We start from the raw sequence: 25,367 nt of genomic DNA on the forward strand, positions 1-25,367 counted from the left end.
AATATGACTTGTGGTGCCATCTCTGCGAAAAGTGCTCAAACTGATCGCACATCGTTACCGGCAGCGAAGTAAACTCTCGAGGACTGGTGGCGCCATATCTGTGAAAAGTGCTCAAACTGTTCGCACATCGTTATCGACAGTGAAGTAAACTCTCGAGGACTGGTGGCGCCATCTCTGTGAAAAGTGCTCAAACTGTTCGCACATCGTTACCGACAGTGAAGTAAACTCTCGAGAACTAGTGGCGCCATCTCTTAACGTTTACTCTAAACTTAGTTTGCGTGTTATTTCAAGAGATGGCGCTGTTAGTCATAATAGTTGTGCCGTTCTCAGATTTGTAATTTTTTTGGAAAAATAAACACGTGTACGCAAAAATTGACTCGAACTCAGTTATTTCATTTCTTTTAAAAGAAACTAACTAACCATTTTGCGAAGTCATTTGTATACAGAAGAATTTTGAAAATTAATAGCAGAATGATTGATAGAGGAATTGAATGTTCTTGTAATTAACAGTCGCGTTGTTTGTTGGTGATAATAAATTGGACTGAAAATTGCTTACTTTTGTATTTACGTTCAGATGATAATCGATACAATTGTTTTTATACAAGATGTACCTCTTTTAATATTTTCAATTAACAGAAGAACTATTTGCCCGATTAGCAATAAGTAGAATGTTAATCACAATAGAGCTAACAAATAAATATTCTGAAAGAACTAAAAATGCACGTCGATGTACATTCGCAGGATTTCACTGCAGCAAATTTTCATTTTAATGTACACACAAGCCTTTCAGATGTCAAGATGAGAAAACGTTAAGTATCGAGAATGTGCTTTTTCAGCTACAGACAAACAAATAATAGAAAGACTGGCTAAAAGTGGAGTTAGTAGTTTGGCATCTGATGGACTTATTGTAATTCTATACACAGTATTAGCGGAATAGTACTATCTACACTGTAAATACTGCTATTCCGTCGACTCTATACATTAATAGATTATGACATAGTTAATTTTATAAATATATGCGTATATACATTTCTATATAAATATAAAAACGAATGGTATATAAAAGCATTTTGTAAAAAAAGTGTAAAATCACTTCACACGATATTTGTTCTAAAAGAAGAAATCCTATATTATAGGTACAAGTACGACACTTGTTCCGCGCTAAATCTAAAAATCGATGCTAAATTCCATTCAACAATTCTATATTCGATGCTATTAAAAATCGTATAAAATTTATTGTTCGCTCTTAAAAATCTCTTTTGATAGATCACAGGGTATAAAAATTGATTATCTCGCATATTGCTTTAAGTTTGTGGTTCTCATCGAAGTGCTATGGTAAAAACTTTGTCCCTTTAAGTACAAATTTGAGAAAAATATATATTTCGCTCTATTGTATTCGGACCACTGATAAGGTGTATGGATTATTGTGCAAATGTGCAGAGTCGTTACACATCATGCGTGTGTCTGCAAGCATTTGATAAGTTTAATGTCATAACGCATAAGGAAAACTATCCGGAGCTATAAGTAAGTATTGCAGCTCCTAGCAGATCCTTATCTTCATAGTCCATGCACCGTATTTCAGCAATCCTTATGTAGTGAACCATTCTGTACAGCGTTGTTAGTTCAGTCAGTCTCATTGATTTTAATTAACAACAGTGGCTCGCCTCTATCGGATCGATTTAATAGAAAACTGAACAAATATGGAAGAGGATATTGTACGTGAATTTCTTTGGATTCTCCTAGCGACATACAGTTCCCAAGTTTACTATTATTTGTATCTTACAAGGCAGTGTTTGGTGGAAGTGTAACGTACAGTAAGTATCTGTTTATCTACAAAAATGTTCGATCAAAAAATATCCTCGAAATGCAAAGTAAAATTATATGATAGTCTTCGTTATAAGTGAAATATTCGTATTAGAATTAAGTCCGATGAAAAGAAGTATTTGAATACTTTCACATTTCCCTGATTCGGTCATTCTGTAATCATATAGTCGCTCTTTAAAACATGTCGCGTGCATTCTATTCACTTTATCGATCGTTTAGCTTTATCCTGAGAGGATCAAAAAATTTCTTTAGGATTCGGCCTCGAGTTAACAATATGTACTTCCCTTTAATGTTCCATATTGGTATTCATTCACTAGTTTTAGTCGTTACTCATCACGGTATTGGACGATGTTGGTGTTCAAACATGCGCATAAATATTTCTCAGAAACGTGTTCGCTGTTACGAATATTATGAAACTGTAGGATGCGACTGTCGTGCTTGAAGCGAACGATGGAATATTGTTTCCCGATATGCTGGTGGTACCTGTGATTAGAAGAAACTTAATTAGTAATATTATAAAATATTAGAATTAGAAGATGTTTGTCTAATGTCTTTGTATCCGTATCACGACAGAATTATACGCATTGTCAATACGTGAAACTTGTAGTATTATTTTTACCTGATACCCTTGATCGCGGAGTTGTCGCAATTCTCATTATTGGATTATGAGGAACGGGTTTCATCGGCGTTGGCGCGGGACTTGGCGAATTTCCATAACACTGACCTGTTTAAATACATTCAGCTATCAAATATACACTTATACGTTAGATCGGAGAAGGGTGGATGTTTGTACATAAACTCATGTTATTATAAATACAAATGAGATGTATACGCTTAACGTTTCCCGAAATCCCGTACAGGCTTTGCCGGTTTATTGATCACCAATTCAGAGGCTTACCCTTCTTATACAGACGCATTCCTTCCCTTTTAGGATCAATATTTCTAATGCAATGATCTCCAGCCTCCTTGATATAAATTTCCTCGTCGTTTACGATTAAGCCAACGAAACACTCGTTGGTGCCAGTGTCGTTTCTCATCGTGTAAGTGTACATGACACCCTTCTCCTCCCACTGTCCTAGACATAAGTATGTCCGTTCTGAAATGAATGCATCAACATATCTTTAATTCTCTAAATTTGAATAAGATGAAGTAAATTTTATTCAATTTTACCTTCATAAAGCTCTCCAGACTCGCAGTCGCTGACTTTGAAGTACATTATTTCCCGGGTGTTGCAATTGCTGCTTAACTCAGCGCACATTCCCGATAAATCAGTTATCATCCCCGTATATTGACCAGTAATTGGACAAGGCGACTCCACCACGCGTTCGATACCTAATTTTGTAAATAACCCGTGCAATATGATCTTCTTTCCGTATACTACAGTTTACATAAACGTCTTTAATCGACTTACGCGCTTGTGTCATCCAAACTGGCTTATCTAAATTAACATCATCGCACAGGTAGGGTTGATAAACTGGGTTTAGTGCCATTCCTGTACGAAAATGTATCGTTCAATCAATATTTGTGAAAAATTTCATACGATTTACGAACCGTTCCATTCATTGATCTGTTCTATGTATAACAGTTTCGCATTTTCAATTATCAATATAAAGAAAAAAAAAGAAAATGTACCTATCGTGAATTCTAGAACGTTTTCACTTCGTTGCCTCATCATTAAACACACATAAGCTGCTTGTTCACTGAAAATACATTTGTTTCTAGAGACGTAAGTGTGAAAGAACTTTCTGAATAATACTTTGATCAATATCTCGGCTTACCATTGATCTTTGGAATAAACGATATAGCGGCCAGTCTCTTCGTTCGAGTCCACGGTAATGAACGTGTAACTATTATAGCCATTGAGATCGGTGAAAGTCATTGTACCATTGACGATAAGTGACTCTTCCCATAGACCTTGCGCCCATTTCGGAAATCTACGTTTCATTAAAAAAAATCACGTTACATTTAAATAAAAAAATCCAACAGGAAAAAAAAAGAAAACGTGTATCTATACGAACGTTGCCACATGAGTCTTCACATAAGTTGGCATCTTTTTTTGGCTGGGAATTTTACTGAGTACTAGTGTCTCGTATCCACTAGTGGAATTGTCTAAATTCTTTGTACAACTGGAATCGCTGCTGAGTGCCATGTACGTCTTTCCCTTTAAATTGTCAACGTGAAACAACTGAAAGGAACGGAACACTTTATGCTCTCGCAGCTCAATAACGAGGTCTTTACGTCTCGACATTTAAGAATAACTTGTGCGTTCTTTTGGTATCGGTATCGATGCCAGAACGATTATTCCCGGCTTACCCCGCATCTGTATTGTGGCCTGCCGTCGCAATTCGCGCAATTTTCCATCAGGGCAAAATAAGTAGATCCATTCGGGCCCGGCCAGTTGCCCAAGCAATTGAACGTGAGATTCGCTGAAAGATTTAACGGCGACGGATTAGTTTTACGCTTCGACGTGTTCAGTTGGCGAGCGGTGAAAAAATAAAACGATGAGCTAAATTACTGTGAGACTCAAAGGAGCAACGATTGAAGTGTAGTCTCAAAACAGAGCCGTCGTGGCAGTTGCTGAACGAAGATGAATAGCTGTTGCATTCAATGGCGTTCTCGGATCCATTATTAAGGCTGTATTTGAAATGGAACTGGCCAGTTATTGGGCAATACTCGTTTCTGATAGGAACATTGCCGATCTCTTTGGTACCTGTGCAACGTAAACCAATTTTAGAATACTTCTAAATTTAAATTAAAGCGTGTCTTCCAGTATATTCGTGCGCAAACTTAGTAAATGTAACATTTCTTTTAAGAGAAGAGGGAAATATTGCTTCACTCACGATACAAGATCGACGTAGAGTTCAATTTATCACAAGAGGCCAAAGCTGTACTCTCCGTGGTGTAACAGGTCGTCTGTTCACTGTTCAGATCGTCCGAGAACACCTCTATAACGTTGCGCGATCTCCTTAACAACCGGAAGCATCGTATGCAGTCGCTATCACCGTATCTGAGAACAAATATAGATCAATTATCAATTTCATTTATCGATTAGGCAGGATTTCGAACAGGAAGCAAGTGTACTTTATCATTAACTCTGTGGTACTGATAGCCAACCAATAACAACAAGTAAAAGCAGAATTCATATAAATTATTGTAAAACATAACGTCTTATTAATCTGGAATTATCGCCAACTGAATACTGAATAATATAATCCCTTAAAAATAGAGATAGCACAATCTCCAGTGATAACTGAAACTGGTACCAAGCAGAGAATGCAGTACCGCCTCTCCACTTCAGTATCACAGGCTTTAAATGGCTGGATCATTGGAATTATTGTATATGCATTTCTAAGCGTGTCCCGTGTACAAGTTATGAACACCGTTAGTAGCGAAGGAAGAAAGTGCGACCGGCACTGTCTGGAGCCAGGTCTATTTCCATCCCAGACACACTGCAGACGTCGGGGCATCCCTAAGGATGCGTTAAGTAAGCGTGCACTCCGTAACTTAGTTACGGATTTGGTTTGCGACCCGACTCTTTATAGAACCCCGTCCACTTGCAAATCAAATGTAAATCCGTCTCTCCAAATTCATTTCCACCATCCTCGAGCTATTAAAAATATGATGGAACTATTGTTTCAATTCTACTTCAACGCATTCCACTTTGATAATTAGAAGACACGAATTAACTGAGTCAAATTCATGGCTACTGGTAGTGAAATAGATTTGGATGAGCGGTGGTTAGCTTTATCGCGTTAGGGTCAACGGCTACCGGAAATGGATGGAATAGGATCGTTGAAGAGGGGCGAGTCGCGACTAGTTGCGGTTGGAGCGAATTATTCGGTGATTTTTGAACCTCGACCCACCTGCCCATTAGCAACACGTTATCGCCAACCCTCCTGTAGCAGTAGCCCCACGCAGGGATCGCGTTGAACGTGATGTTGATGGTGGAGTATTGAATGGGCTCGTTGCTCGTGTCGCTGACTTCCTTTCCGCTCACCTGTGCCACGAATTCACCCTGGAATTCCGCGGGAAAGTAACAGCCGACCATGAACTGGGGGTCGTAGCCTTGCAGACCGTCGCTTGTGATCACAGTCGCATCTGTAAATGAAAATCATTTTCTTTTTACCAAACGCTCGAGACGAAACATTAATCTTAATAAATATTGAGATTATAAACGTTAAATTTTAAGCATATTCGACTTATAATTTTTGATACTTGTAATGTCGCACTTTTAATGGTAAATTTAATTACATTTGAAATTGAAAATTAGAGTGCTGGAAGATTAATTAATTAAATTGTACGTATGAGAGATTTGCTTCTTGAGTAAATAGCTCGAGATGCAGAGTGGAAGCGAATTATCTATGGAGTAACCATGTGGGTAGAAATACGTCACGATACCAGCCCGCGGAATAAATATTCGGCGGTGAATGTTTGAAGAACGATTGGAATGTATAAAGATGAGATAGCGGCTGCGTTTTAGAAGGTAACGCGATTTGCTTTCACGGGGCCCATTGTTTTCACGGAACAAATCAATGCGCCGAAGAAAACTGGCAGAACCGTAAAATGGGATTCCCATGGAAGGTGGCAGGGGTCATGTGAACGACCTTTAAACGCACATCACGGAGGACTGATTCGTACAGTGCCAATGGCCTCTTAGGCGAGAGAACAGGATCGTCATCGATTCTTAATTACTTCATTCCACTTCCGACCGCTAATAACTCGAACCAATTAAACTCCGCGAGAACATCACGGTCACCTAAAAAATTTGAACACCAAAATTTCTCTCAGTTCAACGCGATGCCAGCAAAAAATGACCACCCGTTAAAGCTCGACGGGTCCCCCGTTAATTGCTCAATTGGAGGCGAATCGATTGGCTTGTCCCGCCTGGCTAATTATCGTTGGAGAGAAAAAAAGAAAGACAAACAAGGGGGAAACATCGAGGCCCGCGATATTAGTACAGTGAATAAATCGCATTCCACGTTACTGCCCACATGTCGCGCAGTCAACGATCCATGGATGGTCATTAACGTTGGCATTAAGTGGTCACGAAGGCAGGTGCTACGCTGACAGGTGGACCACCAGGGAAACTTGCCAACGAAACATAATACACATCGCTCCTTTCATTCTACTCTTTCTTGACGAGCATCTCTTCTATCCGCGGGACTCAGTTTCCTTCAATCCGTACTCCCTCGCGTCGATTGGTACACGCGTCCATCGACATTATCGATTTTTCTTCAAACCCGCCAGAGGACACTCGTTCAGCCAGTTCGCTGGCTCATCGTCATCAGGGAACAATGCTTTAACGAGCAATCACGTCCTTCCTTATCCTTGAGTGAGCTGCGACTCTTGAGACTTATCAGATCCTGCCCACTGGGATTGCTGCGCCTAAAATTGTTCCACGTTTCTGGTTCCATCGAGAGAGCCTTTTTAAAAACAGCAGATAGCTTTTAGATCGATGAACTGAGAGATTAAGAGCTTTTGTGTAATACCGCGAGAATCCTGTCGCAACTGGGTGAAACGTAAGAGTCACGTGTAGATGAATCATCTGACTGTCTGTGAACTTGACTCTCCGGGAAGTATCGGGAAAAAACGTAGTCATTCAGAATTATGTAGCCCACTCGTGGCGATTTGCATACGCCCCTAGAACGCGAGAGCTACTTATCTTAATCCACCCACATCCCACATCCACCCTATTGGGCGTACAAATGAGACGCGAAGCTTAACCATTTCGTGCATAGTACACGATACGTTACATCGACCATTTTATATGTCCATATGCTTTAAACTTTTAATTAGTACCAGGTAACGTATCCTGTTCAACGTTTAGCATTCACCATTCGTGTTCGATCGTCGATGCTTAACACAGTCTGTTCCATAGCCCAACTGTTCGATGTTCGACGCTGGCTACGTCGACTACCCAGTAACCATCGCTTGGTACTTGGTAGCAGTATCCAATACCCAGCCAGGAGAGGAATCCGAAAGAACGAGTAAAAGGTAGCTTGAAAACGTGAAACGTGGGTAACTCGACACCGTGACGTAACAACGAAAGAGCAGCTTAGGTGCTCGGCACTCCGTAGGCCAGGAATATAATAAAAGGGAATCGGTGAAAGACGACGGGCACACGTTGGACTCTATTTAGCCTGGGCGAGCTCGTAGAGAAGGCGCGCCGGGATACGGCATGGGACCAACGGCCGTTATGAGTCCTCTCGCCTGGGGTTTGGTTCTCAGGAACCTGAGACCACCGAGTTTAGCCGTATATAATGCACGGAGGAGAACGCGCGACAAGCACCGCGAGAAGGAATGCGAGGAACAAGCCGCTTTGCTAAGGCATTACGCCCCTCCTTGGTCCCCGGGACGCACACGTACCACAACATTGTCTCTTTTTCCTCCCCGACCCGCAGGATTCGTCTCTTCCCCCGTGTGTCGTGACCACATCTCTTTCTGTTTGTCTTAAGCTCGAGCCTCGCCCACCGATCAGCTGCGCTGCGTGTCGAAGGGACGATGGTCCTCTCCTGTTTACCTTTCGTGGACGTCCTCGAGGCGAATGGTAGCTTGGCGCTCCCATTGGATTAATGGTCCGCGAGGTTCTTAAGGGAACAACGTCGGGTACAACGTTTGGGGAGTTCCTCGAGAGCGACACGGGGCGCGAAGAAGTTGGAGAACACTCCCTGGGACCGTTTTAATGGGGTACACGGACAGGTGGGAGAGTCCCGAGGAATTGTCAGCGGGATGTGTATCTCGCGTGTCTTCCTCGTCGTAGGTGTTGACCGTGGATTGTAAATCTTCGATCCGGTTGGCTCAACGCGCGATGAATTTATTTTAGACGGCTGGTTCGATGCACCTCGCGTGACACACCGTCCAGGAACGGGTATCCCCTAAGCGATAATGAGCGCGGCAAGTGCAGCTGCTTGCACGCTGCCCGCTATAAATTATATCGTATTTATTTCTCGGATCGCCGATGAGACGAACGTTGGCGTCGACGTTTGCTGTTTTTTACGTTTGCAAAATACAGTAAAGTTATTCTCAATTTCTGTGTATCTGTTGTATCGATTACCATGATCGACTTGGTATTTAATATAAATTATCGATTAAATCAATATTTGTCACTTCTCGAAGATTATATCGAATACTATCACCTCGAAAATTAACGTTCGAATTCTTTTGGAAGGAATTCAATCTCTCTGGTCGCGATGGAATTCCCTGAGATGAATCGCTAATCGACCATAACATCGCTCGAAATGATCAGGATTGTCCTACCCAGACTTTGATCTTGATTAGGGCTCGGTTTTTACCTTCCACGCGGGGTACCTAACGCTACCTCGTTGCCACGTAGCCTACCTCCGTAAACCGGAAACACGCTATTAGCCGGGACTCTTGTTTTACCGTGGTCACGTGTTCCTTTATAATTGCCTCTGCTGGTTTTTGTGTTCATCAGCCTTTTTTTTCCTTTCTTTTTCGACGGGTGTGCATACCTCTGAATGAGAAAGGACTGCTGCGAAAGAATAGCACGATAATGCGACGGAACCTCCCCTTCGAGTACTCTGGAACAGGTTGTTTAATTGCTTCAGCTAATGTTCATCAATGTGTTACCCGGCGATTTCTTCTTTCACAAACCGTTGCCTCTTTTTAATCCGCTAATATTCATCAGCCACTTTACGTCTCGTTTGTACGAACGTTACCAACGATATGGGATTTACAATTATAATGCAAACGGGACTTTATGAATACCTCCTCGTACGTAATCTCTTTTTACTCGCAGCGAAGAATTTTAATTCGTTTACTATGCATCAGCGTTTTTACACGCTGCGCGCACGATTTTACCGCGAGGGTATGTAATAATTGATTCCACAGCGGTGGTAAAAAAGAAAAAAAGAAAAAATGGCACGACGCTGGAAAACGCAACAGGCTCTTCATCTATTGGATAACTAGACGATCGATAGCAACGAGGCGTAACGCGCCGGTGCTTCACGCTTTCTGAAGCCGGTCTTACGAGGTGAAAATCGCGAAGAAGAAACGGGGCCTCCCGTTTCCTCCCGCGGATACGCCGCCGACGCGCCAAATTGTAACACGCGTGTGCGCGCCGGAAACCTTTGCGAAACGATCGTCGAAACGGTCCGCGAGCCTTTCGAAATGAATTAAACTTTTTGCCGAACGATCCCCTAAACTTGCCGCAACGCGCGAGATCCACGGGGATAGATAGTCTTGCGCGATACTCGGAACAATTCACAGCCAACCACGTCTCTACTTTGGAACAGAAACCACCATACGTACGGAATGGGATATCAACTGACCGTGTCGCAATTAGCTTCTCTACCATATCGCTCGTACACGAATGACAGCGATTCTTTCATTGAATCTTTCGTTTCTAAAACGTTAACTCTGTTAGCAGTACGAACATTTCCTTAAGTTTAAACCCTCGTGAAGGAAGACGTTTGGTACCTGCACCCTCGAAAACATCCACGTCGATTTTATCGACGATATTAAACTAATAAATCACGGATAAAACTTTCTACTTCCTCGAAAGGAATCCGAAAGAAGTTACGCCGGAAGCTCGTCCTCGAGGAAGGGTCTGCCGTTTTTCCCTTCAGGTCTGAATGAGTCGGGTATCTCAGGCTCGTTCGTCGGCCGTTAAAAGATTTTAATCGCGCAATAAACGTCTGGGCTGATGTACCAAGAAAATCGCCAATGATCCACATCCGGTGGTCCATCTTCAGCCACCGCTGTTCCCGGCTTTTTCGAGGTCAACGCGCTTGCAAAAAGTGACCTTGCACCGATCCTGACGCGGCCTCTCCTCCGAGGCAGGATCAGACCAGCCTTGTACACCATCTGGCCCGGCAGCCAGATAGTTAACGGTCGCCTCATCATCCTTAATACCATACCACCGCCGGGTGATACCTAATTCTAGCCGATGCTTTCCCTTTCGTGGTTAAGTCTAGTCTCGAGCTCGCATTTCTTCTGTTTTTCCTTTTTAATAACTGTATTTTACTCTTAGTTTTCATTAACAGACGCGCGTTTCTGCTGGAACGTGGAACATCGGTAATTGAATGCTGCCGCAGCGGTTTGCATTATTTTTTTACGCGATCGCAGGAAATGAAACTGGCCTGGGAATTCGAGATTGGAAGGAAGAAATTTGAAAATTGCACGATGAAGGAATTGAGGATTGAAAATATGCAGATCGAAAGAACCTAAGAAACGCGGTAATTAAAAATCTGAATATACAAGTTAGAAATGAACGAGGATTTTGTAAGTTACATTTAGTTTTTATTCTCTATGCAAAGGTGATTGTAAGAGTGATCGAATGAATGTTCGAGAAGTTACAGTCGACGATTGAGCGCATAGCTTCGGACGGGCAATAACCTTTGGTCGATATCAAAGTCCATTGAAGCGATTCTATGAAATAATTGCTCGTCCACTATCGACGCATCGAAATCATAGTTTTTCATTGGCGACGCGTGGAATCGTTGATGAAGAGGTGTGTTCGAACGCGCGGTAGAGGGAGGCTGCTATGCAATGCCGATTCTCCCCGCAAACGCGAGCAGAATTGTTATTCTACGTTCAGTCAAGTCTTTTTCTAAATATAATCGGCCGGTTTCCGGTCGCGCAGCGGCCAGACGAGAAGTCGAAAACTATAAATACTTGTCCAGTGGTACATGCACTACTGCAGGAAATCGTGTCTTCGTACACGTTCAACAATCTCTCACTGCTAATGAATGAACGATTGTTCTAACATTTTTCTGTGAATCTTATTACTTCGCAGTGACTTCCTTTTAACAGCTTAACAAGCCCCCTGATAAACCCCTTTGGAATAATTCATGCGAATGCTATTCTGTTTCTTTTCTTCTTTTTTTTTTTTTAATGTCGCGGTGAATCGAAAGAGGATCGATATCCAGTAATTATAAATACATAAAAGGCATTGAAAAGTTATAGTTGCACGCGAGCTCTTTTTTATGTTTCGAATTAATCTGTTAATTTTGGTCAAAGTGATTGAACTATTCTTTGCACCTGAAATGATTAAGCGATACTTTTATATGTCAGCAAGAATGCAGGTGTGCCGTATAAATGGTTTAATATTAGAAACCCCGTGGGCAGGATGTGCGTTCCTGTAGTAAGGAAGAGTACTTTCGCCTTCCTTCTCTCATTGGTAGTACTTCCCTGGCAGCCGTGGTCTCGTTAACGAACTACCAGGAATGCGTTCGAACGAGTCCGAGATAACATCGTTTTACATTATTGAACGGATTGCTCAGAAATATCGATCCTTGGGTATCTTTCAATTGTACGCTAATTAACGCCACGGTAGCGACTGCTGTAATATGGTAACAATGGCACGTAGTTCACTCGAAACGAATTAACATCTCGAGGCCATCTCGAGAATTATACTCTATCCATCGATATCTTTTCTGAGAATTCCAGAATTCCCTCATATATCATCCCCTATGAAAAATCTTTACCTCATAGGCAGCCTTCAGCATAGGAAATAAGTTTTTTTCTTGGATCGCGTCTAAAATAGAATCGAAGCGAACAACCTTGGGGGATATTATAGTTTCAAGGACTACAAAAGTGTTCTGGCATTAAATTGGGAAAATTCCTAGCAAATACTTCAAATTTTATGGCGGATTACAAGATCTCAGTAGCTTTTCTTTTGCAACGCTCGAGTCCGTCGAGGCACGGAGCGAAGACCTTTTAAATCCCGCGTGAAACACGGGATGCGATTGCACGCGAAGCTTATTAACAGGCCGAGTTCTTTACGATTCTTATACGATCCCAAACAGAAGCGTTTCTGCGTGTTTCCGTTCCGATCAAAGGGAACACGCACGGAAATAAGAATGAGCATCGTCGAAAAGACAGACTGGCGAGAAGTGAAACGTCTAAATATAAAACCGGCCGATGGTGATGAAGGGTTCGCTGAACGTTCGAAAAAAAACGCTCGAACAGTCCACTGTATCGTCTTGTCGATCTTAAATTTCGACGATCAACTGTAAGCCAGAGAAAAAAAAAGTGAATCAAATTTCAATATACAATTAACCCTACAATCACAAGTATTCTACTCTGCTGGTCGTAGTGGCAAACCTAAATTTATTTCGGCATAATAACAGACCTGAAGCCCTCGTCCAGTTCGCATCCAGGACCACCCAGCATGAAATTTTACGACACCGCGTTACTACGCATTAATCTTCGTACGATGAAGATTGCACGATAGAGGGAACATTGGTATTTACATACAGCCATAATGAACCCAACGCAGGATCACATATTGTACGATAACGCGATAATTACCATATAAAAGACTTTCGATTACACCTTTCGTTGCCTGCGGATGCACCAAGGTACATTTTTTCACGCTCTCTCATCAAGTAACATTGTTCGATCGAAACAAAGTTGTTATAAACCTCTCGCGATGTAGCAAGGCTCGCAGGAGTTGCGCGTCCAATCGACCACGCGGAAAATGAGAAAGTGGTGCAGGAAGCAGGCTACAGGACACTAAAGTCCATGTGTCCCGGAGTGCGTCGCCGAAATGACGTGACACACGGTCGCACCTGCTTGTCACCATGGTAGATGGTCGTACGAACCATCTGACCGTCTTCGAGCAGAACCACACCACAGGGACGGTAGAAAAAGTCGACGACGATGGAAGCCCGCGCGTACGAAAAGGAAAGAAGCATCGAAAATGCGGCAATTCGGTGCAAAAGAATATCCGGCTGTTCCATTCGCGACATATGTTCGAGGAGAGGCTCTAAGTTGGGCACGTTGCAGTCATCGATATGATTCGAACCACGAGATGAGCCATATGGAGGAGGGCGAGGACGTTAATGGAGTATCGTGTACTTTTTTGCCATTTTTAAATTCGTTCACAGTTTCACAAGTTTGAAATGCTTACATCAGGAGAAATAATCCTTTTTTTCATTTTTGAAGTCTGTCTTGAATGCTCGAAAACCCAGATTCACCAGGTACAAATGCGTCCCGGCGCTAACGCAAAGTATCATAACTAATCTCTCATTCTATCGCGTTTTTTCCCCGTTGTACCGTTGTCGTGTTCCCTTATGAATAATCGGCTATGCACAGAGGAATATCGCCTCGATACAATAGAATGCAACGCCCACGGTTTAGTGGCAGAATCCGTACCCCATAAGTGGAATCTTCGTTCGGCGACACGTTTCAAGGTGTACCCAGATGCCATGTAGAAATATCTTTTTATTGCATGAATATCAGGTGAACATCAATTGTTACGCTCTTGTCAAAATTTAGAATTTAAAGATGCATTGAGGTAATAGAAATTTATTTTTAATTTCCTATCAGAGTAAGCTCGTATTAAAATGTGGACGAAACAACGATGAAACGAGATTCGTCTAATTGGCGCGATTGAATAAAAAAATAGAGTGCTTAATTGCGACACGATTCGCATTAAACGAGATAGATCCCCCTGGAATGTTAATGGACATCTGCAACACTGTTTCCTGCCTGTCAGCACCGACTTCCAAAGTGTTCCCCGTACTAGGCGCTCTTTAATACCAGCCTTAACGATGCAGTTCACGGCTGCGATTACTTAACCACTGCTTAGTTATATTTAGACACGTTAATTGGGACCGCAAACCTCGATAGACACAATCGTCTATTAAAATCAGCCGCGTCAAAATATGCGGCAGATTCTCACGCAAAAAAAAGGACACATCCGTTGAACGACCTTGCGTCTGGAGGTCGTTGAACTATTCACGTACTTGCAAACTATGTGAAAATCGCATGATCATACTTAATGAGCGTTCAGCGAAATAAAAAATTGAAGCTATATAAACGATTTGTACATCAGAGAAATTTTTAATTCAGGGATGAAACGACCCTATAAAAATCGAGCCTTAATATGGAATTAATTAAATAATGCATCTCTGTACCAATAACAGTCGAGAAGCACTGTTCGAATCTGTTTTTTATACAATATAGGTTTCTTCCTCGCGTTCAATATTTCAATTATATACAAATTTCCGCGCGGAAGGTGCGAAAATAAAAGAATTCTCCGGAGGACCTGAAGCATGAAGGAACGTGATCCACAAGGCTCGCGTCTCTTCCTAGATCCCACTCCCCCGTTTCCTCCCTGCCGACACGTGAGTTGCGTGCACGCACACCGATCTTCCCTCTGTAATACCACGCGTCTAACTGTTCGAAAGGGCTGTGAACTACGTTCCAGTGTACTATAATGCACACAGGGTGGTGGTTAGCTGTTCCGTAGGACGCACACGAGGTATCCGCGAACGAAGGAGAGAGAAAGAGATAGGATTCTTGCTCCCGGAGCTGACGACGAACGTTAGTTACTCGCTTCCGTACGATTCGTTTCGTTTCCATTGTCACAATGTACAGTAGTTGGCAAAAGTTTACCGTGGCCGTTTGTTTCTGGCTTAACCGGCGCTATCTTATCAAGTCAGACTAACTTCTCGGAAATTGAACACCTCGCAATAATTCTATCGGCTCCCTTTGAAGTACTTGCGCAAAAGATGCTTTCTCGTAAGTCTCCAGGATGTTGCATCCTCGTTAACACCTTTCTCTTTTCAGAATTTTGATTATTTGCTATTAAGAATGTATTTTTTGGGGGGATCGACTAACGTTAAGTTCTCGTTCTATCGCAGAATCTTTTCTGAACAGCAATGTTTGCCAGTGGAAACTCTGAACCAAGCGTCAACGTAACTACGATACAATCGGTATTGTTTTAAAATCCGAAAATAAACGATGACCTAACCGCGATGTTATTAGTCAACATCGAATTTCCATTTACGGTGCAACCTGAATTTGTTACGGAGGAACTTGGCACCGGATGACTAATCTCCCGCGGAAACGATCGTTAAAAGAGAAATTACCAACTAAATCCCAGCTGAGTCAGAAGAGCAAACACGGGGCGAGCATTCCACGAGTGACTTTCATTTCGCGCCGGGTTCGACCACGGCGGGTGGAGGAAATACCAAGGGGATCTCACAGTCTAACGAGATCACGATCCGGCCGTCCGCGGACACGGAGCCGAACGCATTGACCTGAAAATTATATCGATCGCCCGTGAGAGATCGTTTGAATGCGTGCAAACGAAAGTAAATCTCGTCCCGTGAGACCAGAATGGCGCGGCGACCGGGATAAAGGGGGACAGGGGAGGCGAGAGCAGGTGCCGCGCCCTGTTGAACCTCCTCGACATCGGCCTCCGAGTCGATTACTCATAGGTGTTTGAAGAGGATAAAGGAAAAAAAAAAGAGAGGAAAAAGAAAAACGAACCGAGAAGCGGCAGAATAGGACGTGGCCTCGTTCGAAGCGATGAAATTACGTTTTAGAAAGAGTAATCGCACGGTGGGAGTAGGAGAGGCGTCTGGAAAGAACGGATCGAGGCTGTCGGGTCGTCACACTCGTTGCCCAGTGCAACAATGACCATCGCGAGTAGACCGGAAGCCTCTTGTAATCCGCGGATGCCACGGCTAGGTTAAGAGATAGGCTGGGCTAGGTTAAGAGATAGGCTGGGCTTGACGAGCGCGTCTTCGTTGACGGTTTAATGCCGCGAATTGGGACCACGGTCTGGAAATTGCGGGTAGGCACCGTATACAATACGGTACATTCAGATTGTTGTCTCGAAATTATGGGAACCTGCCCACGAGACGGTACCTTGACTGAATCGTCGACGCAAGAGCCTTCGCATCACACGGAAGCGTGAAGATACACCGAAAAATGAGAGAACTCCTCGTGTGACACGATGCAGTGAGAGTACAGACTGAAACTTAGAGGAGTCTTAGTATAACGTTGCTAATATCGGGCTTCATAGTTTCTGTACAGTTCTGAGAGTACAGTAAACCCCTTCAGTGCAACCCCTTCAGTTTCCTAGAAGGAATCTTTAATAACACGAAGGGGGAAGAATTTTGCTTCCAAATTGTATGATTTGCAAGCTAATTAGGATTAGCTCGAACATCTGGCATCTCTGCCATTTTGGTCCCCAATTCTAACACATCGCGTGTGAGGTCCTCGCATTATCTGCCTGCGCATACTTTCGAGCATAACGATAAGCACAAAAAGGAAACACTTGTCACTCGCGCACGAAAGGAATAATTCGCGTGACCGAAAAGGACCCTATTCTTCGCATTTTTCTAGGGACGGACCTCCGCTCTTTTTCGCTCCGTCGTCCTACGGTCTATCATCAACGGTAATTTTCGGATTCCTCGGGCGTAGGATAATGGGAATTTCGGCTCGCGATGGCGTTCGCAAAGTATTGGGTTCGTCTGGTGTCATTGTTGGGCTACGAGTGTTGACTAATGATGCTTGTAACTTTGTACACTTTTTGCAGGGAAGGTTTCCGTGCGTTTTGTATATCGTTAATTAAACGCGTGAGACTGAATCGTTATGGTGGCACGGGAATATGGGAAAATGTAAATGCGTCCACGATCGAACCAGATTAGGGATTAAGTAATATAGACATTGTGGTAACCGAGCAAGTTAACTAACGTACCCGCGATATTAACACGAGTAATAAAAAATTAAGATAGTCTGAGGAAAATAACGACGAAAAATAACTGCAGCTCGATGTTCACTCTTCTGTTTAACGCGAAGTGACTTACTTGTTTCCCGTAAACCTACTCTAATTCAATCATTTCGTGTCTCTTTGCGACCCACGGCTGAAATACACACGCTCCATTGGTCAGACGCGAAGAAGACCCTTAGTGGTACGAACTTTGCTCGGTGTACCATTTATTGTAATATCTATCCAGCCTGCGGGTCATGCTTTTGGTCTGCCGGGGGTCTCGACTGGTTTTTAAGGTTTCACGTGGGGTCACTTTACCCTGGCGACTAATTTCTAGCGCGCGTCCAATGCAGAAAGTGTATCGAGATTTGTAAAAACTGTTCCTCCGCTTACGCGTGCAAATAGAAGCAGACATTGTTGGGAAACGCAAGTGCGGGAAAGAAAATAATTGAGAAACCTACTGAAATTTAATCTCATCGTGCCATCGTCCACATGTTACAAAGAGCATACATAACGTGGCTACGAAAGCAGCACGCATTCAGAGGTTGCCAAAGGAAGATTGCAAGTACGCGGCCACTTATGTTCATAATACATCCCGTGCGTAAGTTCGCATGCACGTTACGCTTGTGCATTGTCCGGAATCGTCAGCCATGAAAACCAGTCTCTCACCAGTAGCTCGTGCCGAACTTTTCAGCGTTTGCATTGCGTGTACCTGCGTCATTAAAGAGGGTGCACGGGATAAACAGATACGCGTACAATATAATACGATTCTTGCTTCTTCGATGCGTTATGGCTCGTGCTCAATTCCACGACGATGATAAAGTTCTATCGTTTTCATGGCTGAAGAAGCGATCATCGAACTAACGAAGAGGCAAAAAAAGAAAAATACCAGGCAACGACGAAGATTATGCCTTCGAACTATTCATAAAGTTAAGAAACAAATTTTTAATGTTGATTGCTTGAGCTTTAGATAGAAGACAAGTACGATCCCTCGACAATCTCCTTCAAAATACTAATTTACCTAATTATAAGCAAGTCAGAACTCTCGATTCACAAGAACAAGCTCTCCTCGACCCACCCCTTTCACATCTCACAAAAACTTATTCAAGAAACAATAAAGAAATTTGCATCTTGCATGGCTCAACAAAAAAAGGACTTCACTACAAAAAATAGAGGGCACAATTGAATTTGCAAGCTGCTTGAGAAACAGCTTTCAACTATATCAGAGGAGGGTAGGAAGAAGAAGAAGAAGGAAAGAACAAAAAGGAAAGAGGGTGATGAAGCTGGTTCCTGGGCTCCTCTAGAATAAAAAGGCGCGTCTGAGACATGTCGCGTAAAAGGAGCTGAAGAATTCCGCGATATTCCTAATGGAAACATCTGCCACAAGTTCCGCCACCTACTTCCGACTCGTACAACCGTCCACTTCCGCACCCGCGTCACGGACATTCTATCCTTCCGACGGTCGAAGAAGGAAAGGGATGACGAAAACGCGTGACACGCGAACCAGAGGACACCTGGCCTTCTCTTGGGCCTTCTTAATCAAGGGACATTCTGTTCGTGGAAAAAACGCGACAATCGCGTGCATGGATTGCTGAAGAATTTCTGTTCCATTCTTCGTCGGAATTTGTTCTTTCGTTTGAAAATTGATACGTTTGGTCTTCAAACTTCACCCCTAAGATCCCAAAATATACTAAATCATTCAGTAATTTATTCGAAACACCTGTCGTTTTGAAGTATTACATCACCCTAACTGGTCGATACGCACATGCACCCCTTTTAAACAGAGGGCATAGATTCGTGTTACAAAATGACACTCGAAACTTGCAGGGGTTGGTTGGGTATAGAGGATAGTCCTTTTGGTGCAATCCCCCTGCTAGAATCTAATCTAGCATAATCTAGCAGAACAAAACCCAAGATTCCTCCAATTTTCATGAAGTCTGGGCATAAAGTAAGGGTGGAAGACTTGCTTATATCAGTGGAGTATTAAGTAATTAAATTCATACTAGAATATTTGCAGAAATAGTATAATATTCTATTAAAATGGTATCCTAAAGAAGTTTTAACTGTCTGACCATACTTCCTTACCCCTGAAATCGAAATTACACAGTTCACTTTGCTGAAATAACCAAGTCCAATATTGCAATTCTTGCTCCTTCATTGAGCTACTGTTGCAAAGCTAATATTGTTCTCTGGCAATATTATAGTATTTGAAACACCAACATCTTTCTGTCCATCGCACACTATACGGAGCTCGGAAAGTCACGATTTCAAAAAGAAATCAAGTCCCTTAATTTCCTCCCATTGAGAGCAAGAAAAAGGGATAAATTCCAACACTTCCCGCGGAACAGGGAAACAAGAAGCGCTGCCCATTCGTCTCGATCCGTCCGAAGGGGTGCACGGTATCTCGTTCTACGGCGAAATCGATTTCACAGCGGGCGAGAAGGGAAAAGAGACGAAAAAAAAGAAGGGAACTCTGCTCAACACGAGAGAGCATCGCTGCGGTTTCGAAGAAACGCCGCGTCTTCCTCGATGTCGCTCGTTATTTTCCGTGCGATCGAACATTTGCGCGGCAAAACGGAACGATCCTTAGGTACGAACTGTGGGAAACAACCTGGTGCGGAGCGTGGCTTGGCTTCGTATCGGACGCGAAACGCTGAAGCCATTGAATGAACGCAGAGAGACAAAGAAACCGAGCGACCCACCACCACCGTTGCCCTGGCGAACAATGAGACGATCTTTGGAAATCGAGAGGCGGTCTCGAACTGGTATCGTACCCTGACACGCTTTTTGTTGATGATTCAATGCGCCTCTGTGCACCAGTGATGGAAGTACGTCGGAATAATCACGTGGTGATTTGTTGGAGTAGTGGCGAACGATATTCCGAAAGTATAGTGGAGTAATGTAAGGTGGTTTGGTGAGGTGGTGGTATTAGGAATCATGCATTGTGATGACAATTCAGTGTATCTACATGCTGAACTATGGTAGTACAATGCAAGGTAATTTGGTGGGGTAGTGAAACAGGGTGCAAAGAAGACCGTAATCAGGAATTATACTAGGTGAGAAGTTTGTTGAGTCTTGTGGAAAAGGAGATTAATACAAATTCTGTTTTAAGGTAATCTCAGTTATGAATGAAACATGAGCAAGATTTTTATTAATAATTGAACGGAATTATTGAAAGATCGTTAAGCAGAAAAACTACCCGTGAAACAATAGAAACAGAATTTGAAGTAGCGTGGCAGAACGAACGAACCTACTCGCTGATCATATTAACCCGTAACGTTACATCGTCGATGGTATCCAGCCTGAAAGACACATTTGCATATCAATTATTTTCTGCCTACACACCATTGCAATATTATACTTCGATAGTTCGCAGACAATCTCGCCACGAATATTATCCTTCAGACAGCCACCTACAACGTTCCGCTATTATAAAACGCAATACCGCTTATTCCGCCAGGTTTCTCAGTTTCCATGCAGAATTGCATCGTACATACTTAATTGCGTTACCTAACTGACTCACTTAGGAATGAATTCCGCCTTTGTGCTTTTCCAGCCGACTTTATTTTCATCGAATTTTCGACAAATTTATTCCTCTCATTTTTCAAACTTTTTAACTAACATCTCCCGCAACTAACAACACTTTCATTAATCAAATATTTTATAAACATTTATAATAAATGTTTTTATCGTATTTTTCACCAATTTGTAGAAAACTTTATTCGCGATTCTCCCAAACGTGGAATCGAAAAATCCATTTCTTGCAAATGATCGGAATGCGCGATTAATTATGAATCAACTTTAACAGTTAACCCAAGAGATAGTGAATCATACGCAACGTAATTCTAAAATACATATGTATAGCGAGTTAGTATCGCTGTTATTATGTAGGATGAATTAATTACAATACTATTACGAGGAAGGAAAGACCTTCTGCGCGACCTTCCTTTCAGTATTTCAAGGGCCATCTGTCTGAGAAAGATTCGCGATACGATCTGGAGCCCTTCGCAGGAGAACACTTAGGGATACGTGGATCCTAAAAGGGGAATCATAATCCGGCCTCCCACGATGTCCCTAAATTTAACATTTCTTATGAATTACGAGGGGGTCCCGTGTACAATTTTCGAGCCCTAGTGAAGCGTGTTTCATAAAGTATACGGCCCACGTGCACACCAGTGTAATCGACGCGATGAATTGACGGGTACAGTACCGATAGAAAAGCTTTACGATCTTCTATTATACTTCCCCCGGTTCGGCTCTAAAAGATTAACAATTTCAGATTCAAATTTCGACACATGGAAAATAATGCAACTCAAATTTTAATCGAGGATTAAAAGTGAAATCATTTTCTTTTATACGTACCGGACGAGCGGTCAAGAAACATTATTTTCGACTTTATTTCACGTGTTGCGATTTACTGGACACCGTTTATGTAAGCGTACAGCAATCACGTTCGTGCGTAGATCAATCGATTCGAGAACAGGCTCATGGCGCATCTGCCCTTTAACGCACGCTATCCTCGAAACAACAGGTAGATCGTTATCGTTGATGCCACTTTCGCCACACGATCGAGGTGAATGAAGAGAGCCTAATACGGACGTAATCGGTATGCGTCAAGGTGCGGGGGACGTTTCCGGAAACGATCGTGAATCTTTTACATGCTCAAAAAAAAAATAAAAGAAAAATTTCGAAACAAGCCTCACATTTACAGATTAGGAAAATCAGTGTTTGGTTCCATTTACTTGCAGAATTCACATATTTTAAACGACCTCAAGCTAACGAGGAAATTTTCTTCAAATAATTTGAAGAATTTCATTTCCGCCCGAAAGGGACACTGACGTAACAACGGTACCGATAAAGTTTCATAGTACAACGACGAAGAACTGTTGCAAGAAAATTTAGTAAGACGTAAAGAAACACGCGAGTCTATTCTCTCCTCTAATGAGCATAACGCTCTTTTCGCCCTGGAAAAGATCCTAATGGCTCTACGCCTGCGCTTTTGTTCCTCATTACAAGGGAAACTCCGCGAGAAGGTATATATATATACGTATCGCGGTGATTTTGATAGCGTGGCTGTCACCAAAGCGATGATGGATGACTTCCCTTTCCTCCTGCTGTTACTCAAGTACTAGTAGAATCGCTCGAAGACGTTGGGAATTACTCTCTTTTCTTTTTTTTTCAGATATCGTGACGCATTCGACGATCGTGATTAATGGTCACGATTTCTCGCGACGAATACGTCTGATCGCAGAGCAGGTGCCACAGAATGATAACCCTTTAACTATATTCGTATTTGGACGAAGATTACGCCAGTTTCTTTTCCTCTTAGTCATTTCACAGGAACAAAACGAGATGCCTTCCTTTTTTATCCGTCTGTTCGTTTACACCTCTCGCGAGGGTAGGACAAAAAAGGGGCTAGCCGGGGACCATTAAAAGGGGCCAAGAAAAAATGTTTCTTATTCCAAGAGCGACCGCAACGCGGCTCGTTTCGGTCTCCTCTAATCTCGAAGCGCACCGCGTAAAGATCGAGCATGTCGGCCAAGGTGACTCGTTCTTTTGGTGCCAGTCGATGATGGCTTGTGTGAACCACGGGGTGAAACGAGAGGACCAACAAGAAAACGCGATCGTCTTCAAGGTGGTAATTACACCACTGACGGAAACTCCCTACCGCGCGTTCGCATGGAATTTCTGCTCTCCAATGCTACAAGATGTTTAAAACCACCCCAAGATACATAGATACGAGACATCTACACGAGAAAGATACGCGTCTTAAGAGATGATTCATAAAAACTGGTCGATTTGTAAAGCTTTGCATTCTACAGAGAAACATCCTGAATGATACAATTCGAAAGTGGACGCCAGGATGAGCCTAGACGGGGCTTAGAATGGATCATCTGGGAACGTCCAACTGAACGCGCGTCTTCCGCGTCTCTCAAAGGGGTTGCTTCAGGTATATAAGTGTGGGCTACTGTGCAGACTCAAGAATTCGAAAAGATGGATTGACGGGTGAAAGCAGTGGAAAAAAGGGCGAGCTTGGAATTGAGTTTGCTGTCAATTATCTCGGACACTGATCTTTGTCGGTGTTGGGAACATCAGGCTCTCTAAAGGGCTACGAGACGGGATTCATTAGAGGCGAAATCGAAGCTGAGCGTTTTGCCGTTCGCTTCTACAAATCAGATTAAAGTGACAAAAATGTTATGCGTGATAAAAATTGTAAAAACAGTACATATAATAAAAATGGTGAAAATAGTAACTCTCAATGGGAAAAAGTTGTAAATTTGTATAAAAATTCACGGAGTTAGACCGACACTTTGGTGTCATGGACTAACGCTAAAAATGACCGTGGTTCAGGTCAACATATCTGTGAGACATACATCTCGAATTCCATTGCAATGAATAATACTACTGCGTAAGATGCATGTAATTCGCGTAAAGCATCGGTCTAATCAAATTTATAAAGTCTAAACATCGGAAGAGAGTAATCACAAAGTATCGTTTTTTAAAGAAACATTTGAAAAAAGAAAAAAAATTTAATGGAATAGAAAGATAGATTGACTCGCACAGAGAAAATCTTAAACCTATGCAAGTTATGCATGCGGTAATAATTTATATTGTACGATAAAAATGTGTAGAATAAAATCAATGACTTCGCAAGAAGAATAAAAAGAACGTTCCGAGTATTATGATAATGCGCTATGAATAATACCTGTTTGATCAATGGCAAGAAACGCGGCTGTATCATAAAATAAAACTGAAAGAGTTGCCTGGTACGAATAGAATCTAGAATGGATCTCAATCTCTAGTAGCAAAATATTGGTTAAACATTTCTTTCGGATATGGAGAAAATATTTTTTGAACCGCAAAGGTTTAAAATTGCAGTGATTTCGTAGAACGATACTTTGATTACTCATATCGTGCAATACATTACAACTTGAATCAACAGAAAAAAAGGTACTCACTTTGATTGTAGACTGCACTCGCGATGAGGAACAAAACGAACATTCCTTTAAGTCCCATTTTTAGAATGCTTCCGTTCTCCGTTTTCGATCTATTCAGGCTCCACTTGAACTCACTTGCTTTCGATCTTCGAGATTAGATGTTCGATATTAACCGCGACGTATCGATAAGCGATCAAACAAAATTCACGCGATATTCATCAAATTGTCGGCACGACGCAACTAACGTTTGCGTCAATTATGGACAAAGCAATGAATTTCATTCATCAAGACGAGAAAGGAATATACATGTGCATGTAAATTCATCGAAGGGAATCAGGGTGCATCAACGAAAAGATGAGACCGTAAAAGCTCGTTCGTGAGCACGCCTTTCTTCGGCAAACGTGACTCTTCTCTTTCTTCCTCCCTTATACCATCTCTCTTGTTCCGTCCCTCTGAATAGCGCACCGTGAACCGGAGCGTGCAGCACTTTCCACGAGTTTTGCCGAGGAAGAACACGATGAAATACCGTTTGATATTCTAGCCCGTCTTAGAAGCTCGTCTACTTCGTCTTAGAAGCTATTCGAGGACGATCGACTCGATCACAATCGATAGTCGGCCGCAAGAAAATCTTTTATGTCAGGGGAAAATCTGCCGGTCTATTTTCATCCTTTAGCCACGACTAATCGAGCATCTTTTGTCCTGCAAGATAACAGCGGACGATTGCGTACCACGAGCCACTCGATTCCCGATGTGTCAGAAACTGTAATACCGCGAGACCAGGGGTTGAAATTCCCGTTCAGACCGAGCACGAAACGACTCCGCGATCTGTACCGTACCGCGGTTCGCAAACGAATGCCACTGAAGTTGCCGCTCTTCCGAATTCCGTGGTCACATAGGTGTGCGTGCGCCGTCTCCCCTCTACGTGAATTTAGTTATCCCCACCACAGCTTCTTGGTTCCGCGCACCATCTTCCCCCTGCTATGAATACACACCACCGGTCTGCTGCAGAGGCATTCGATTAGCAATGGGTCTGATCTAATTTCAAGTTTCTTTTGATTTACACCTGTACTCTTCATTTTTACCCGTAGATTCTATCAAAAACTTTTCGAACTACAGAAACGAACTGCACTTCG

The 25,367-nt window shown here is 42.6% G+C and overlaps 1 protein-coding gene across 3 annotated transcripts; it reads right to left on the reverse strand.

Annotated features, from left to right (window-relative positions):
- Nucleotides 1–1,419: 1,419 nt before the first annotated feature.
- On the reverse strand, nt 1,420–25,197 carry LOC143429792 (uncharacterized). Of its 3 annotated transcripts, none has more exons than XR_013102569.1 (14): nt 24,256–25,197; nt 5,688–5,922; nt 4,665–4,831; nt 4,340–4,534; nt 4,138–4,250; nt 3,843–4,009; nt 3,603–3,758; nt 3,457–3,524; nt 3,236–3,316; nt 2,995–3,156; nt 2,723–2,920; nt 2,444–2,548; nt 1,958–2,307; nt 1,420–1,830 (listed from the first exon to the last, which is right to left on the reverse strand). XR_013102569.1 is itself a non-coding variant. In XM_076905585.1 (13 exons), the coding sequence occupies exons 1-13, from the start codon at nt 24,311–24,313 to the stop codon at nt 2,183–2,185; spliced, it is 1,830 nt and encodes a 609-aa protein (XP_076761700.1). In that variant the 5' UTR covers nt 24,314–25,197; the 3' UTR covers nt 1,420–2,182. The 3 variants fall into 3 exon arrangements, 1 of the variants encoding a protein (XP_076761700.1); XR_013102568.1 differs by having other exon boundaries at nt 1,952–2,307; XM_076905585.1 differs by having other exon boundaries at nt 1,420–2,307.
- Nucleotides 25,198–25,367: the final 170 nt, after the last annotated feature.

This window comes from Xylocopa sonorina, chromosome 12 (assembly GCF_050948175.1).
Source record: "Xylocopa sonorina isolate GNS202 chromosome 12, iyXylSono1_principal, whole genome shotgun sequence".
NCBI lineage: Eukaryota > Metazoa > Arthropoda > Insecta > Hymenoptera > Apidae > Xylocopa > Xylocopa sonorina.